This window comes from Augochlora pura, chromosome 2, assembly GCF_028453695.1.
Source record: "Augochlora pura isolate Apur16 chromosome 2, APUR_v2.2.1, whole genome shotgun sequence".
NCBI classification, from domain to species: Eukaryota; Metazoa; Arthropoda; class Insecta; order Hymenoptera; family Halictidae; genus Augochlora; species Augochlora pura.
Genome location: NC_135773.1, coordinates 100,414 through 118,940, shown reverse-complemented (window position 1 = coordinate 118,940; position 18,527 = coordinate 100,414). Strand labels below are relative to the sequence as shown.

Sequence of the window (18,527 nt, the reverse complement as noted above, 5' to 3'; positions counted from 1 at the left end):
GCACACAGGTTACATTCCATACCATCACTGGCTACTAGGTACATATGTATTACGTTAAAAAGGGAAAAAGAAAAATAGGAAAATCTTTATGTACCAGATACGCATCATTGTCATCGTGTATTTCAATTCAATTGTATTATGTAGATACATATACATATATTTAATTGTAGATAATTCATTGTTCTCTTAAACACGTGTTCCGTTGCAATATATGTATTTTCTTTATTTTGTTTTATCATTGCAATGGGAGCATCAGTGGATAGCACAGGAAGCATAGATATTATAACCGCGGTGAAAAACTTTCTTTTTATCACATCTGTATTCGATGTGATATTCACATCTGTACGTAGAGTATCGAGTTTATTAAAAAATTGAAAAATCTAAGGTCACAATTGTTCCGTTCTACGCGTATCTGGATTTTCATTCGGAGAGTTGACAAAGCATTGCGACTCCTCTCAGAACCCAATGTTCCGATGGTTTTACGGTAGGCAGAGTCATAGCGATCACGAAATTGGTCGAATGCCCTGTAGTTGACAAAATTCCGCGTCTCTCGCTAGTTTTGTAGACTGGACAAAGATAGGTGATTCCTTCCTGGACGTCGCTTCTCTTCACAGGAATCAGCCATATCTGACGATAGAAATTGCTATTAAAGCAACGTCTGATCAAACTACTGAACGTACAAACAAGTATGTAACACTCTACACTACGTACACTATATGTATACAAGTTTATACTCGATACTCTACGTATCTATTATAGCTATATGGACGCGCGTGGACGTAGTTATACTTACAAAAGGAACATTTTCGTAGAGCACTTTTGAGAAACTTTCCTCCAGGATCATGTGTTCCATGTCGAATCTGGCACCGTCTAAGAACAATCCGTAAACGTACACACCATCTTCCGGATGGGTACGAATATCGTTGAGATGCGTCGCCTTCAATACAATGAATTTAAATTCCAGAAGATCTATGGGTATTTGATATTTTCTTGCATAATTTTGTCGACTTCCCGTGAGAAACGCTTGGGTGAAATAAAATCCAGAGATCCAGTAGGTTTTTGGCGGTCCGTCGTCGTACCATTTCTGTGGATCGATTCTATATTGTAATTTCTAATATTCGAACTGTCAGTTTCCTATTTCCTCTTTCTTACGCGTAAAAATTCCAAGCGCTGCAATAAATCGTGTACGTAACTGCCAAGCGGCTTCAGAGACGGATAAGAATACTGTTTCCATAGTTCAGGTATCTTGCTAGTTAGTATCGCGTCGTAAATATCTTCAAGCTCGAGAGACATCGCGATCAAACCTAGGGATCGGATCATAAATACGCGTCATTCGAATACCTATTATCCTCCGATGTCGAACTTATAACAAGTACGTATGTACATGTAGCCTAAGTACATAAGTAGGTAAGCGAACGTGAACGATGATAACCTTGAACGGCCCTTTGAATATTCTGCAGACTAGTTTTCACGTAGCGAAGAAGTTTGTTGAATCTGCCCATTTCTTGGACCAGAACTGTATTCATGCTTTGCTGGTAGGATGTTGGATACTTTTCAAGTGCCAGGGCGAGATCAAAATCGGCGGGTAGTCTGTCCGAAATGTCTCTGGCGATACCACGTACTATTTCATCGTTCAAAGTTTGCCCAGTACCTGACTTGGCTGTCTCCTGTTGCAAGCAAATGCAAATTCTACTTAAATATAAGAATACTTTAGTATGAATACATGTTATTATTTATCTGTTATCTGTTATGGTTCTGTATGCTAGATCAAGCCGAACGCGTTCACCATACGCGATGTCTACTCACCTTTTCAGATTCCCAACGATCCTACGTGCCGGCGCAAATGCAATAGAATGTTTTGAAAAGTTAATTGGCCGATAGGTAAATGAAGCAGCGGTCGGCACAAATCAATTATTTTGATCGTACCAACACGCATCTGTGCCCGCGACGTTCGTTCGGGTTTTATGCGGAGTGTCCACGCATCGTATGCATACGTATTGCATGCACAGCTGCGTAGTACAGCACAGTCCGAACGAACGCGACCGGCTTTCATAGTGTTACGAATCCCGAGAAACAGATACGTACCGAAACGATACGCACAGCGCGGCACCGAAATTATTTCGAATACACGACAAAGTATACATACCACGCGATCCTGTAGACAAGAGTACGCGAGATGCCGTAATGATCGAGTAGAAAGCACAAAGGAAATATGACAATTAAATGTTATGAAATAGGAGGAAAACTATATCAAGGCAAACTTTGGGCAAGGATACCTGTGTGAGTAGCAGCGACGAGAACAGAGTACTCGTTTCTTGTTGATCTTTGATAATGTCAGCGTTTTCGTTCATACCGAAAACACTCGGTTCAACGATTAGAGGCAGGTTTTTCGTGTATTCAACAAATGCTTCGTGTTCTCGGACGGTTGGACAGTAGTATATGGTCGAGGTGTCGTCGAAGTAGTAAGTTTCGTCGGCAAGTATCTTTCTGAAAAGGTGATCGAACAGATTAGAAGGAGCAGAGAACGGAAAGAGCCGTAAGAGAGCTCACTCGCAATAAAATTTGGACAGAATGGTGTTGAGAGTTCTACGATCCCACTCGTCGGTCACTCTGCCGCCATAATTGCATTCGCCGGTTAAATATTTGATCGCGTCGAATCTGACATCTGCGAATTGGTTCAGGAATAGATGCAACTGCAAAACGCTGATTCGCAGGTCGGTCTCGTTGAATTCGTACATAATGTTCCAGCCTATCGGACCGAATTTTCGCCTTTCTTGCACGACAGCGTGGAAAAAGCACAACGAGTAGAGAAGCTTTTTAAAATATTCGGGCTGAGAACAGGACTCGAAAAAGTCGGGATCGCTCAGCGGATCGTTCATATAAGATCTAAGGATGTTTGCTCGGAGGCCTTTCGGTGGTTCGTTGGTCATCTTGACGCTGTTTTCCAAAACGGAGGAAGGGAAGTGTTCGGAAGGATAGCTGGTCAGCCACAATCGGAATTCCGAGTGAATCGTGTCGGGCATCAAACCCTCGCAGATTTTCTCCAAAGTGGGCATCCAGCTGACAGCCAGATGACAGTTTTGAAGAACAACCCAGTTGCCGACCATCACAGCTTTCTGAATCGTCTCCTCGGCAATAGGCCCTTGACCTATCGAACACGCTCGAGTTTCAGTCGAGTTTTAAACGAAATTGCGAATCTAGGAATGCTCTCGCTGTACTCGCCTTGCCCGAGAGAAAGATAAAACAGCCGACTCGCCGAATATCCTTGCTCGTCCGCGAACGCGAGCAACAATTGCGCAGGATCTGTTCCAGGCGTCAACACGAACACCAATGGAATACAGCTGTTCGAGTCGGCATAAGACGAAGCAAGATCGAACGGCGGCGGCTCTACAAACTGTGAACCCAGCTCCGCTAAAACATTCGATTCGATTGTATGATATTATACTATACTATTACCATCGAATAACGTTTCACGATTTAAACACAAACGTATACCTTCGACGAAGATTTGTATCGCTGGAACAATTTTGTCCGGTCGAATGCATCTCAGTACCAACAGTCTTTCGAACGAATTTAAGTTGGAATATGGCGAAGGCATCGGGCTGTTTTGCGGCTCTTTCGAATCAAACAATGATTTCCATTGTTCCGTATTGGCTGCAAAGTGCGTTCGAATCCCCTGGATGAGCAATATTCGAATGAAAAAATCGATTACCGTCGCCTTTAGCAACTATCTACGAAACTAGATAACACTCGGCGCCGAGTTTCCTTCAAACACGAAACACGTACAACAAAACCGTCTACTATGTCAAGATTGCACAGTTGGTTCCATTGTTTAGTAGGTAGCCATATGGTTGGGTTCGCGTGCGGATTGTCGATACCGATTCCGCCAGTCAAAAGAAACATCCATTGCGAGGAGGACAACTTGCCAAGTTGTTCGATCAAATTGATGGTCAATAGCAAGGAGAACAGTAGCTTGTCCTTCTCAAACAGAGATCGACAGACGTTCGTGTAAAGGGAGAAGGTGAAGTACTTGATCAGGTCCAGAAGTCGTTGCTCGACGGTTTCAGCTGGTTCCGTGTTATCAATGGCCATCTCGTACAAATTCACGAACCACGGCAACGAGTATTGGTACATCGGATCCACGTTTGCCAGCATGCCTACGCAACGATATGATTATACAAATACATAATGCGATAGAAAATACAACGCGCGATCGGGACGATAGCTACAGCGTACCGGTGGTGAAGAAGAGTACGGTCGAGTGCACCGCTATAGCCGTGTATTGCAATCTGGCAGCATCGATCGAAATCTCCGTTTGCTCGGCCGCTGCTTGCTTCGCTTGAATGTCGTCGCTCAAATTCTTGGACGACGTTAAAACTTCGACAGCTTCCTCGTCCTCCAATACATTGCCTTCGGCTATCGATAGTATTTCCAGGATTTTAGCCTCGGTTTCTTGTAAAAGTCTAAATTGTATCCCCAAACGACAAGTTTCAGGTTTCGAGAGCAACGAAAGACGAATTAAAGTTATCGGACGAACCTTTTGTTCGTAGCTCCCTGCACGATCAAGGCATTCTTTTCCGATTCCAGATCCGGTCGTTCTTTTGCCACAACGATACCTAACAATTGATCTTCCAATCCGGTCGTCGTTATCATGAAGTTCAACAATGTTACTTTCACCGCAATCTCCGGTAAGTAATGCGGGTTTCGTAATCTAGTGGTGATATACAATCTGCGAACAAACCAACGTGAACAGAATTTTTCTATCAAAAACAATTCATCGTTTCCAGGGTAAGATACTATCGTTTACCGTTTGTCGCCTATTGTATTCAGCAATACGCGATATACTTACCTAAAATCGAAGTTATATTCAACGACTGCGTCGCCAAATTTTATACAAATCGCTCCGGCTTGTTTAAACGTTTCCCTGAGTAGAACCGGTTCAAGAACAGCGTCAATTTCTTCGCCAACGTGTTCTAACAGCACAGGTTGACCAAACTGCAACGCGTTCTCCAATACTCGACCGTAGTCGGATTGGCTGAGACGAATAATGTTTAAATTATTCTGTCTCTCCATGTTTTTGATCCATCTGTTGGCCTGTCCCTGAGGATCTATGATCAACGGAAATCTTCTCGCGTTTCTGAGAATAATCGCATTCGCGAATAAGTATAAAAGTATAGAACGTGTCTCTTCTAGCTCGTAGACGCGGAACCGATTTCGGAAAACCTACCTCACGATGATAGCATTATCGATGGAAAACGCGTCGCTCGGTAAACCGAAAATGTTCCAAGATCTTATCAAGACCGGATCTCCCAGAATGTCTCGCAACTGAAAGTCCTGACTACAAAACACTTCCAGGTCGGTGCAACGTTTGATCCATGTAGCAATCTGTCGGATGCGAAACGTCATCGTAAAAGGTCCCATATACGCCACCACGCCCGACGCGATGACGACGTCGCCGGTCAAACGGCCGTATCTGTCGGGTATCGACGATCGAATGAAATTACATACTTGAAATCGTACGGATGGAATCGTATAGGCTAAACGGAAGAAGACAACGGGAGCTACCTCTCGCCTAAAGCGCGCGCAGTTTCCGACCAACGGGTGTATTCTCCGCCCAATCCTCCGATCAAATCCTCGGCGCGTTTCAATTTGGTTTCGCAGTCGGTCACTTTGTCGGACATGGCTTGAAAAGCCGCTCTTCGTTGTTCCAAAAGCTCCTCCAATAGCCTCAACCTTTCCTAAGAACGTAACGAGATCGGATCGAATCGAATCGAGTTTGCGAACGGTTCTCGAAATATTCTTCGAAATATCCGCCAAAAGCTCGAAAATCGAACCTGCACTTGGAAGAGTTGTTCTCGTTTCTCTTGCAGAGTGCTCATGGCGCTGTCGTAAACCTGTTGAGCTTCCGCGAGGGCCTTCCGTTTCGGGGCGACTACCTTCGATACTTTGTCGTACTCCGACATCGCATACACCCATCGGCACAGTCCCTCGCATGCCGTCGACACCTTCTTCACCTTCTCGGGATCAAAGTCCGGATTAGTCAAGTACTGTTTACGAATTTTCTCGATCACGTTGTCCGGTATGTTGTCCTTGTCAAAATTCAGCAACGAATCGAGAAACTTTAGATCGCTCAACATTCGCAGCGCTGCCTTCCAATAGTCGTCGACTTGCGTACCGTCGGCTTGTTGAACTCTCATCGGTTTTATTTGCTGCGTGCCAACCGAAAATGGAAACGGACAGTTGTGCGAATTATTCGAACTGGAAGGAAGGGAGGCGGGAAAAAGAGAGAGGAGCGCCAACGACAACAACCTTTAAAACGCAAACGGTCTCGATGACCAGCTTAACTCCGTACGGTGGTTGCTTCATGGCTCTAACCACGGCTATGTCGGCCGACGTTAACGTGCCCAAGGCCGCTTCGGCGCGTTTTAAAATCGGCATCGCTTCGGCCAAATCGGCGTCGCACTCGGCTTTGATCGCAGCCGCTTCGCTCGCGTAGACCTGCAAATTTTCAACGACCGGTGGTAACCGGTGATAAGGAACTCGGAGAAATTCGAACGGACGATCGTGTTACGATCGATCGATTCTCTCTTTTAACCTGAGCCGAAGCCTCGTCCGTTTTCACGATACTTTCGAAGTCAGCTACTTCTTGTCTTTCCTTGTCCACGTCCAGCAGCATTTTCTGAACGTCTTGCGTGGCAATTATCAATTGTGGTTGCAACGATCTCAGAGTCTCCTGCATCGTTCCAACTTGTCGTTTCGTCTCGTCCAACTGATTCAAACCACCCTCGTATCGAGTCTTCGCCGTAGTTATTGCCCTGTTTATCGTTACCGGTTTTAACCGTCGGGTTTACAGTGTTCGCGTGCGAGGTGTACGGGTACACGTGCATCGATCGATTGCGATCGATTGCGTCTACTTGGAGACTCGCGTAGATCGCATACTGCTTTTACATGTACAATACGGCATCAATTCGTAAATTACTTACTCGCGTTTCTTGTTCAGCAAATCTTTGAACGTGTTTATCATTTCGAGATAGGAGGTCGGAGTGACGTAAACGTGTCTGTTCAATCGAACGAAAAATTCCGAGCTCAGGAGCTCCGTGGACACGTGAAAGAATTGACACATGTCGATTCCAGCGATTCGTTCGTGATCCGTCAAGTCGATGGCCGATAAGAATCTGGTAGCCACCGCCAGCAGAGCGTCCGCCGGCCATGGCTGCGAATTGATTTGCGAATCGTTAAGTTTTCTCTAGTTTTTGAGACTTCTCTACGGTTCCTACCTGGAGCCAATCGATGGTGCAACAATTGACCAGCGCCGGAAATTTTCTCATTCGATTTCGGAAACTGTTGCCGATCGGAGACATTACTACCACGATGTGAAGCTGGTCGCGAACTATCTGAACGAACAGATTGAACAAAGCCACCGCGCTTCCGTCCGTCTGCGCAGATCGATCCCGCTGTCTGTCTATTTGCTTCATCTGCTCACATATTTCTGCCATTTCGTCGGCCATGAACAAGTTCGGTATCTAATGCAAAACGAAAAAGAGAAGAATGTGAAGGGAGTCGTATCGCCGTGTCCTTTGGTTGTTTACCTCTCCGGAATTTAGCATGTTGCTGACATCTTCCAAAAAGCTCTCTTCCTTGATCTGAGCGTCCGTGAAGACGAAGGTTGAGTGCAGTTCGGTACCAGCGACGCGTCTCAAGATTGCTTTGACGTCTTCGTGCCACGCGGCGGCTCCGTACTGTTGAGTGACTTCGACTTGAAAGACGTCGTAGTCGCTTATATGAGACGCCAGTCTGGTTAGCGATTGTCTTCCCGAACCTCCGACTCCCACGAGAAGAGCGTGAGTTCGCGGTTGTTTGATGATGCGAGAGATACGAGACAAATGCTCGATCGCGTATCTATCGTGTTCCGCGAAACACGAAAACCATGAAAACGTTGAAAACGGTGAAAACGTTCGACCGAGTCGAACGAAATCTTATTTAAAATTTGTATTTCTCGCTACGCTATCGTACCAACCGAAACAACACCAAATTCATTGGTTTCCTGCTCATGGAGTTGTACTCGTTCAAATAAGTTTCCACCACTTCTCGCAATTGCTCGAGATCGGGAACCTCCTGGTAGAGCCGAGCATCCATTTTTGTATCCGCAAAATCACAAAACACCAAATTACGAAGTTCCGCATCGGTGATATTTGGGCTGACATTCTGCGAAACGCCGAAATGCCGTAAACCGAGTCTTCCGAGAAAAGTAGCGACAGGCGCGACTTTCGCTTCCCATCGATTGGCAATACCAACCTCTTTCGAGGGACGAAGTAGGTCCTCGAACAATTCTTCCATAACCACGTCCATGCGGTTCTTCAAGGTAGCGCGCATTTGTTCCACCAGCCAACACAGATCTTCTTGGTTTATCAATCGATCTCCGAATACTCGAAGCACTTCGTGAACCCAAAGCCTTCTCATGCTCGTTAGAGTCGGCATGGTCTCCGGAACGGACAGCAGGACACCCTGATCGTAAGAACTGTATCGTTTAACGTCGCTGATCGTTGGTCGCGCTGGTCGGGTGACCCGACCGATACGAAATAAATCGCACTCGACTAATTTCTATCGTCAGACCTGTATCACTCTCGAAAAATCTCGAAGATTGAACACGTAATGAGATTTCATGGGCGTCGGCAACAGATTGGAAACGCTTTGCTTGTACACGTCCAAAGTAGCCAGGACAATTTCCTCGATGCACGGATCGAATTCCTTGCTGAAACCCCTAAAATATAAGAGAAGAATCGTAAAGGATCGCGAAGGAGGTCGATGTTTCAAAGCATCCGAGCGGTGCCAACCGACCCACCTCGTGTCGAGATGCCAGAGAACGATCTTGCTAAATATCATCTCCATTACTCTGTCCTCGAATTCCGATATCGTTAAAACGACGAAATGCCTCTTGAATCGAGGCGTAACATCTTTCCCACCTTGGACCGGCGGAGCCATTGCGCACATTAGCTGAACATCGATCAGTTTGATCATCGTTCTGTCTCTTCTGTCGTACCTGCAACGAATTCGACGGTACTCGTCGGTCTTGGCGCGTTCGCAATATCTACCGTAGAATTCTCTAACGTCGAATAAAATTTGAAGAATACCATTCCCCCTGATCCAACCACTGACGTAACAGCTCGATGGGTGGTTGCGCGCCGTAAACTTCGGTCGCGGGCATGGAAAGATCGTCGACGAACACGATCCAACGTTTACCTATCGGTGCGCCGTAAACACCTTTTCTCCTCCTATCGAGCTTTCCCATAATGGCGTCTTGGGTCTGGTTCGTCGTGGTTTGCGCGGAGAAGTTTACGATCAGCGGCTTGTTCACCGCGGGGTTGTTCTTTTTCAGTAGAAAGTCGATCACGTAGACAGACTTTCCTGTGCCGGTCGGACCTACGAACAACACCGGTTTTTGTTTCTCCACCAACATTCGAAACAAAGCCGTGTATCGTATAGTTTCCACCGTCGGCACTATTATCTGGTTCACAGGAATGTCCCGAGGAATCGCCGGTCCGTCCAATAATTCATCGGCCCACAATCTCCACCTCCCCTTACCCTAGAACGAGAGACGAGATTTCTCCGCGCTACCGCTACCGCTACCGCAAAGCGTGTCTCGCTTTTCTTCGACCTACACGAGAACGTATCTCTGTACCTCTTTGATGAACCTGTAATCGAACACCAATCCGTCGCGAGGCATCACAAATATATACGGCTTCAAAGGAGGTTCTATCGGTTTCGTCAATCCAAACGTTTCCATCAGGTTCGAGGGAAACTCCTTCTCGAGGAAACCACGGAACAAAACGCTGAACGGTTCTCTGTAATTTCCTGCCATCGTTCCACCCAGAGCCCAGATACACGAGAAGAAAAACGAGCCCTGGAAGCGTTTCGAGGATATTTAAGTTTCGATCGTCGTATCTACCGCTAGTCGCGGTTCGCTAGCCATTCTCATAATTCGAATAGAATTTCGGGAATGGAATGCGCTGCGCTTTAACCTCGACTTGGGCTCGGAGATTCAACTCGTCCATGTCCTTGGCTACTTTCTCGTCTCGGTATTCGTCGATGAAACAATCCATCAGGTAAGTTAAGCTACGTACAAGATTCGCATTCGGCATCGGACATATTTCCTATTGGAAAACGAAGGGACGGTCAAAGTGAGAAAAACGTAGAAAATAGCGCCTGTCGCCGAGGGAAAAATACACGTGTACACATATAATGTATATATTGTTCGGAGAAACGTAGAAATTGTTCGAATGATAGACCTGAACGTTGCTGTGTCGCAACCAATGGAGCACAGGATCGCAAAATCTTCGGAAAAGCGATCCGTATAGAAAGTTTTTGAACCATTCGTCCATTACCGGTGGAGTGCTGGCTATCCAAGATCGCAGAAACGGTTCCCAGCCCAACGCTCCCGGTTCCATATAGATCATGCCTGGGCCAGATAGATGTCGTTTCGTCAGATTCGTGAAAACTGGAGCGAGTTCGATCGGCGAAATGTCCGATCGAAATTGAGCGAAAAATATAGGAGAACCGTCTTACCGCACCGGGAGACGGTTGCTGGCGAGGCCACTTCCAAATCCATCGTTTCGAATATCAGGTTGGTGGACCGACCCAACTGAATGATCTCGCCGCTCATCAAACAAAGCTTTTTGTTGTCGTCGAGTACAGTGTTCATGCTTTCGATCCATATCGCGTCGATAGGACCGTCGAAGATCAACCATTTGCGATCGTCGCTGGTCGATGTGGCGAAAGTACGATAACTGATGGCCAGAATGCCGTCGGACCATTCGTGAGAAATTGGGTCGAATTGTCCGTACAGTTGACCCAGCGTTACAGCTTTTGGATTGATCACGAACGTATCTACCCGATGCTCGTTCATCAGGTTCTGCGAAACGGCCGATCAATCTGAATGGTGTCGAACACGCATTAAATGATCGATGGGAAACCTACTCGCTCTTCGCACAGCTTCAACGCCTCTGCCAGTACTTTGTAGGCCGATGTTTTTCCACCGAACGCCAGCCCAACGATCATAAATCCGTGCCTGACGATCATCATTTCGTATATCTGTTGTAACTTCTCCAAGAAGACGGGTGTGCATTGGAGATTCGATGCTGCACAGGCGTCCTGAACGCACGCGTTCAAATCGGTGTAGTCCGGCTCCGGGAGAATAACGCCAGGAAAAAGATCGGACATTATGCCCTGTGGAAATGAATCGAACGAACCGATCCTTGGCAAAGATTCTCGAGATTCACCGTCGCATTACGGATTACCTACATTGAACAGCGGTAAATCTTCGGACAAGAATTTTGGCAAGTTAACGTCTTTGATACTCCGCAGCACGATGATCTCCTCGTCTTGGTCAGGGTACTTGATCTTGAGGTTGCCAGCCGCTACGAGGACCGATTTCACCGCCCTCATTCCGTAATCGTAATGATTTTGGCTCGACAATTGTTCGGAACAAAGTCTATACGTGGTCACGATTTTCACCGACAGTGGCCGTGCGTTGTAGAATCCGTAAGAGTAAAGCGTGTTCTCGCCTATCAAAGCATAATCAGGAACCTGAAAGCAAATCGCGTTGTCGAGTACTATTGATTGTTTTAATTCAACTAATGTCACTAAATTAACTTTCAAGCGTTAATCGACAAAGTTGGACGAAGCTGGACATGGCTAGACGATGCTAAAAAAAAAAAAAGAAAAAAGTATTCCATTTCCTGTCACGATCAAAACGATAGAATACACGTAGGTATACAACATCGTTCAAGTATTTCCAGATTCTTCCAACACCGATCGGCTGTAGCGACGCAACGACCACATCACCGACCATCATAGCAACTGGTCGAAACAACGCCTTCAAGTTGTCCGGAAGTTCGCTTCTGCCAGCGTAACCAGGATTCATCGTGATGAATACGGCACACGTGGGGTCCAACTGGATATCGGTACCTTCGAAAAGAAGCCGTTCGCTTCCGCTGTTAATTGCTCGCTGGATCGTAAGGATTTGCTGGGCCACGACTGACAATACTTCCAAATCGATACGATTGAATTCGTCGAAACAGGACCATGCTCCCGAGCTTGCCAATCCCTAACAATATCGCTTGCATTACGATTGAAGCTAAACGATAAATGAAATTGAAATTGGAAACGGAAACGTGGATGGTGCTGGGGACGCTAAATACTTGGCACCTTGAAAAACTTGCCCAACGCGATGTAATCGAGACCGTCGGAGCAATTGAAAACGACGCACTGCTTGGCCACGGCTTTGGCCAAATCCTTGGTCGTCTCGGTTTTACCGGTTCCAGCGGGACCCTCGGGCGCGCCACCGAGGTTCAAACTCAACGCGCTGAACAAGGTTCTATAGCATCTGTCGGTTAACGGCGTTATGACGAGTCTCGATGTGTTGCCCAAGTACTCGTACGCGTATCTCAGCGATGTATTGATCATGGTCGCGTACAAGTTATCGTCCTGCGAAGCAGCAAAACAAATGCGGGATAAATTCGAAACTCGACTTGCTCGAGATTTTTCATTCTTGCAAACGCGTTAACGAAAGCACGCGCGCAAACGGTTTTCTGGCACAACAATTTCGCTTTACCATCCAGTAATACCGCAGCTGAGCCAACCACGCGAAACTCGTTGGATCGTCGACGCGTTGCTTGGACAACGAGCTCACCAGATCTCGGCTATGAACGTCCAACGTAACCAGCGCTTCTGCGACACGACAAACAAGGAAACGCTACCGTAGCTGCTTTTTCTTCGCGGATACGCGCTCGTAATCGATTCGTACCTAAAGTTGTGCGATTCTGTACCGATAACTTGCGACGAACCAGGTCCACGATTTCATGCAACTCGTGCGTACAGGTGTCAACGTAATTTTCTAAGCTGGTCAAAGATTGCGAGATCGCCTTCGTTACGTCAGCGGTCCAATAAAGTTTGCTGATACACAGAATAGTCTGTCCAGGCCAGCGGAGAGCCCATTGCGATCGAACTTCTTTTAAATATCCGTCTTTGGCATTGATCACCTACAACGCGTGGATTTAATTTGAGCGAGGGTGCCGTCTCCGACTCGCTCGATGAGGACAAAATTCTTTTCGAGCACTATGATATGTCAGAATATAACAAAATTCGACTTAACCTGTGCTCTGACGCTCATTTTCATAGAAACTTCAAGTTCGAGCAACCATATTTCCACTTGACCTCGAGCTGCTTCGGTCGAAATGATCTTCTCGAGGATAATTTCCTCTCCCTCGGACGATTTCATCGCAGTAATGTCCATGTCAAAGGTGAAACTCAGTCGCGCGATACCTTCGAAACATTTCTTCAAATGTGGTTGCACTCTGTAACGCAATCGAAACGTCAAGGAAATATATACGACAAGGAGATTGCGGAATTTACAAATAGGCCAAATTCCGTTTTACCGTATCCATACTATGTACGATACAAGATACACGGTACACGCACTCATTTGGATAAATAAGCGACGTTCGTTCAACGTATGGACGTCCTCCACCACCAAATTCACTCGAATTTCAAAATTCTTACCTCGTGGGATCTTTCGTTTCCGACAATATTTCTAAAAGTTCATCGTTCGATAAGAAAAAAAATCGGGGGAAGTACAATCTTTTCTTCTCCAGGTATGCGGCCAATCCCTTTTGTACGAGATCGAGCAAACTGGTACACTTCTTTAAACGCTCGAGCATTTTATCTATTCCGATCACCGACATCACTCGAGGATCAGCCGACACGAGCTGCATAATTTCTCTCCAGATCTATATTATGAAGAAATACGCACACAGATGCAATGTAAAGCATCGTCCGCTACGCGCGAAACAGAGATTCGACGAATCTTCCGGTATACCGATCGATCGGTCAGCTTGGAAGAAAGAATCGACGAGAGGTGTAACACAAACGGCAGAAACGAGAGACGTACTTTGTCGACGGCGCTGAATCGGCGCCCTTCTTCCGGCATTTGCTTCTGAATGTCGGCCGACGAGAATATCGGTTCGAGGTACATCCACGTCGCCTGTACCTGTAGCCAATAATCCATAATGTCCAACAGCAAAAGTAATTTGGACTCCCATTCTCTGCAGGATTGCAACAAAGGGTCGATTGGCGAAAATATAACGAAAAAATAACAGGATAAATAGAAAGAGAGAGAGAGAGAAAGAGAAAGAGAGGGAGAGAGAGAGAGAGAGAGAGAGAGAGAGACGGAACGAACGATACTTACAGCGTCTCCTTTTCGAACGGTCGAATGTAAAGGGAATTTTTCATAGTTTGAGCTTTAGTCAAGTGGTCGTCCAAAAGCAATTGTATATCGTCGACGCTAGCAATTACGTATGTACCGGTATCTCGATAAGGATTCACCGTGAATGCGACGTCTTCCCAATCTTGATGCATTCGTAGAAGAACTTTCTCCAAGCTGCCTTCCTTCGTGGACGCTTCTGCTATTCCTTCGAACTTTGATACGTAATCCAACAAACCGTAGTCGAGAATCTGTGTCCAACGATAACCATCCGTGTACATTTCCTCGTAGAAATTACGCCATCTAACTCGGGACGATCTCGACGGAATGAGATCGAAAGAAACGCGACGCTAACTCATACCTTAGCAAGTGTCATCGACTGATCGACCTTTATGGGAAAACCAACAATTTCCGAAACTTGCTCCCAGTGACGACTCTTCATCGATGGATTTCCTAGGGTAGTTATTATAGGCATATGCTGTTGAAAATCTTCGACGCGCGCTCGTACCGTCTCGGCGAGTTTCTTCGCGATCGGCTCTTGAAAGGATCGTTCCAGTCTATAAATCGTACGATAAGCGATTCCTGTAGCCGTCTCGATTTCCTCGGGATCGTGACTGCCCACCATGGAATTCATCCACGTATTGCAATTGGTTAAGAACTCGCAACCGGCGTCGTACAGCTTTTTGAACGGCATTAATCTGTCCGCTGTCTAGAATATCGCGTTGCGACGTCATCTTCGCATTCGCAAAATTCCATAAAATCCGATCTCACCTCTTTCCGCAAGGGATACTGCGACAACTCCCAACCAAATAATTCTTCTTCCTCGTTGAACCCGTCGATGGCGTTCATCGCGGCGATCAACTTGTTTTCGAGGCGATCAGCCTTCTTTTTGTATCGATAGATTTCCTCTATGTTTCCCCAATACTGCAACTCCTTGGAATGCTTCGCGTAGACCTGGAGCTCCCTCTCGAATTGCTCAATTCTTTTTCGTAGACTCTTCTGATACTCTCCGGTCTTGCTCGCTACTATTTCCCTGTGTTGCTCGAATACCTCGGGAAGCTTGTGGTACCTTATCGTCAAATGCGCGTACATGCAAAATACGTCGCCGTCGGGATCCATTCGAATGAAAATGCTAACGCGAAACTGATCGCGCCTATACTCGAACGTACAGCGAGTCGCTGCCAAAATCGTGCAGCAAAACGCTACCTGTCTCAAAACTTTCTTATCATGTAAAACAAACTTCTTTAAGATTCCTCGTACGTACCATTGAAAAGGAAAGTTGTTGGTCTTCAGTTCCACGGGAGTCAAGACCGAATAATCGGATAGAAAATTGATGTATTTGATGATTTCCTGTAATCGAACTTTCAATTGAATCGCAGTCTCTGTTTCGGAGATGCGAATAAATTCTTTAAGTTCTATCAATTCCATAGTATTTGCCGGCACGCTGAGCGCTCGATCCACGATATGTTGATATGCGTCTCCTATTCTGGACACGGGAATACGATAAACTATGATCATGATACGAATATAGATGTAGACATAAGTATACATATGTATATAAATATATGTATGTATATTACGATAGGGCAGAAAGATTGATGAGAAAATCGTGATCAACATTCACGATGGTGGTGGTGACTCTCGATAACTTACGTCCGAGATCTCTGTTGATAGTCGACGATCATTTTCGCCACTAATTCCTCTTTGCACCTCCGAGCTACAGAGGTAATATGATCTATGAGCTGTCCTCTGTGTACCACGAAAAATCGGTCGAAGCCGGTTCTATGGTATTCTACCGGTATTTGTCGAGTCAAACGATCATAGTGTATGACCAACGCCCGATAACGCTCGAAATCGTGAGCCGAATCTCCGCTTAAAACTTGGGCAACTTTCTCGGTATCGACGTCGGTCAATAAACTCCTGTACTTATCGAATTCCTTTATCTGCGATTCCGGACCAGTCTTTCCTCTATCGATCAACCGCGCGATTTTCTTGGCGCATCGTTCTGTGTATTCTTCCGAAATCTGGGGCTACGGCGACGAAAATTAGAGCAACGATTGTCAACGATCGACGCGCCGTATACGCGTCTACATATACGTTCGTTGATACATACCTCGAGCAACGTTCGAGAAAACTCGATGGACGACGAGTCGTCGATCTTTAATAGAGTCTCGACACGTGGCAACATATTTATCGTTTCCTGTAGTTCCTGCAGTAACGTCGACAACGCTTCGGCGTAAGCTTTGAACGTTGGTTCGAACGCGATGATCGCGTTCCTTACCGTCAGCTTTATATCGAACCCGTGGCATATACTCTACATTGGGCACAGACACGAAGGATTTTATAGTTACTCGCTCGATTCGATTACGATTACGCCGAACAAATTCATACGCGGGTACACCGAACGCATACTTACGCCTGCCTTTGAAATATAATCGATGTACTGGTCCATCGACCTCGACCAAAACTCGCGCAACTGATCCTCCATAATGAAAGCGACGCAATTAAAAAATCGCTTGCACCTCGAAATATCGCTCCGCAAAGGTAATTCATTCCTTTCGTAAGCCTAAATACGTGCAGTTATTGTCATTACTATTATTTTTTTATTATATCAGAGCAAGAACATACCGTTAACAATATGGTTTGAATTTTCGGCAACCAGTATTTTAAAAGATCTTCCCTCGTCTTGTGACACATTTTCAAGACTACATCTTCAAAATTACCGAGATCGTACGACGTATCCCGTGACATTAGTTCGTTTTGGTCTATCAGACTTTTAGGATCGAAATCTCGGTACCAAAAATCGACGATTCGCCGTACAGCCGGGCAATAGAGAACCGTCAATTTTTCTATTCTCGTTTTGTTCCATTGATAACTGTTCGTCGAACGATGCCCTTCCGATTCTCGATTTCTCTCAACCTGCTTTCCCGCTCCGACCACGGTCGACTGCAAGTCATACGAATATATACGTATGCGTTTACATATGTATATCCGAAGCAGAATATAATCAATTAACGTAGCGAAATACCGTGAAAACTTTCTTTGAAACAAATTGCTATTTGCCACATCTTCGAGAACAATTTGTCGTAAACTAATAATAAACGAATCAACGATCCGAGACTAAACCTAATAATGGAAAGAGAGGCCTAACAGCTTACATGTACGTGATAGTTGCCCGGTTGAAAGCCATTTCGAAACAGTTGAAACACTCACGCACCTTATCCGAGATCGAAGCATCCGATGAATACGCGATCACATACTCCACAACTGCTCTCTTCACGTCTAACACGTACTGCTGTTTAACTTCTTTTACCAAGCGGGACACCAACTCTTGAAACTTGTTTCGCCATCTGACGGGAACCATGGCCAAGATGCGATTCAAAAGATCGGTGTCCATCGTACCGACGTACGCATCCTCGATCCCGCGAGTTACGTAATAATAGTAACGTAAAATATCTTTGTCCGTATCCGTGACCGTAATCGAATGGTCGCTTTTAACCCCCGTTTCTTTCGATTCGCATTCTTCGTCGTCGTTGCATTCGACCTCTCCACAGCCGTAACACGGTTCTTCCTGTTTCCTTCTGTGTCTCTTTTGTAAAATTTCGACGAGTTCCTCGCGAAAGCGTTCCCTTTTCTGGCATAGCGCTAAATACTTTTTCATGGTCGAAAGTCGATTATCTCTCTGTAATCTCGAAAGCCGTGCGCTCTATTCCATTTCGATCGTCGGATATGTACATACGTCGTAGGTGCTCGTTCGATTTTGACAATTTCACTGTCGTTCTCGGATCAATTATTGTACCATCCTACACAAGCGTAAGATTCGTTTCGTTTCTCGCGTATCGTCGAACACTTTTTTCGATACCTCGAAATTTTAGCGAATTTTCGTGAATTCGAACGATCACTTAACCTTTTAAAATACTGTTACCTAGATTATACTCAACTCGAACAACTTCGAAACGTACTTATTTTGCAAGTCCATTCGATAAATTTTCTCCACAGTCGACTAACAACGTGAAGAAAAACTCCGCTTAGATACACCGACAACGGGGCCGAGACACTTTTTGGATGTTTGTCCATCAATCGGGGATGCAACGTGTTACTTTCCATGGTAACCGCGTTCCGTATATGTATTTCCGTTTTCGATATTCAAATTCGCGTAATCATTCGACGGTGGGATATCTAGCATTTGTGAAATTATAATCACACTATGCGTACATATACGTGTACGCACGTACTGTATATGGAATATTCATACGCAAAACAAATCGTC

The 18,527-nt window shown here is 45.6% G+C and overlaps 1 protein-coding gene across 10 annotated transcripts; it reads right to left on the bottom strand.

The window, feature by feature from the left end:
* Positions 1–54: 54 nt before the first annotated feature.
* LOC144474094 (dynein axonemal heavy chain 7) lies at positions 55–18,272 on the bottom strand. 10 transcript variants are annotated; one of them, XM_078188617.1, is made up of 49 exons: positions 17,475–18,272; positions 16,886–17,203; positions 16,674–16,823; positions 16,371–16,571; positions 15,911–16,287; positions 15,522–15,743; positions 15,029–15,326; positions 14,619–14,966; positions 14,243–14,508; positions 13,946–14,099; positions 13,558–13,784; positions 13,151–13,352; positions 12,803–13,037; positions 12,611–12,726; positions 12,205–12,483; positions 11,846–12,103; positions 11,299–11,583; positions 10,975–11,223; positions 10,564–10,909; positions 10,287–10,456; positions 10,020–10,151; positions 9,680–9,901; positions 9,132–9,583; positions 8,843–9,040; positions 8,614–8,761; positions 8,296–8,505; positions 8,018–8,205; positions 7,590–7,899; positions 7,278–7,523; positions 6,984–7,213; positions 6,596–6,815; positions 6,310–6,498; positions 5,835–6,209; positions 5,566–5,738; positions 5,228–5,473; positions 4,850–5,137; positions 4,538–4,729; positions 4,237–4,463; positions 3,787–4,157; positions 3,496–3,676; positions 3,223–3,411; positions 2,551–3,148; positions 2,277–2,487; positions 2,147–2,155; positions 1,807–1,827; positions 1,433–1,667; positions 1,153–1,304; positions 794–1,084; positions 55–627 (listed from the first exon to the last, which is right to left on the bottom strand). In XM_078188617.1, the coding sequence occupies exons 1-49, from the start codon at positions 17,916–17,918 to the stop codon at positions 421–423; spliced, it is 11,856 nt and encodes a 3,951-aa protein (XP_078044743.1). In that variant the 5' UTR covers positions 17,919–18,272; the 3' UTR covers positions 55–420. The 10 variants fall into 10 exon arrangements, with proteins under 10 accessions (XP_078044743.1, XP_078044724.1, XP_078044753.1 ...); XM_078188598.1 differs by having other exon boundaries at positions 15,029–15,743; XM_078188627.1 differs by lacking the exons at positions 1,807–1,827; positions 2,147–2,155.
* Positions 18,273–18,527: the final 255 nt, after the last annotated feature.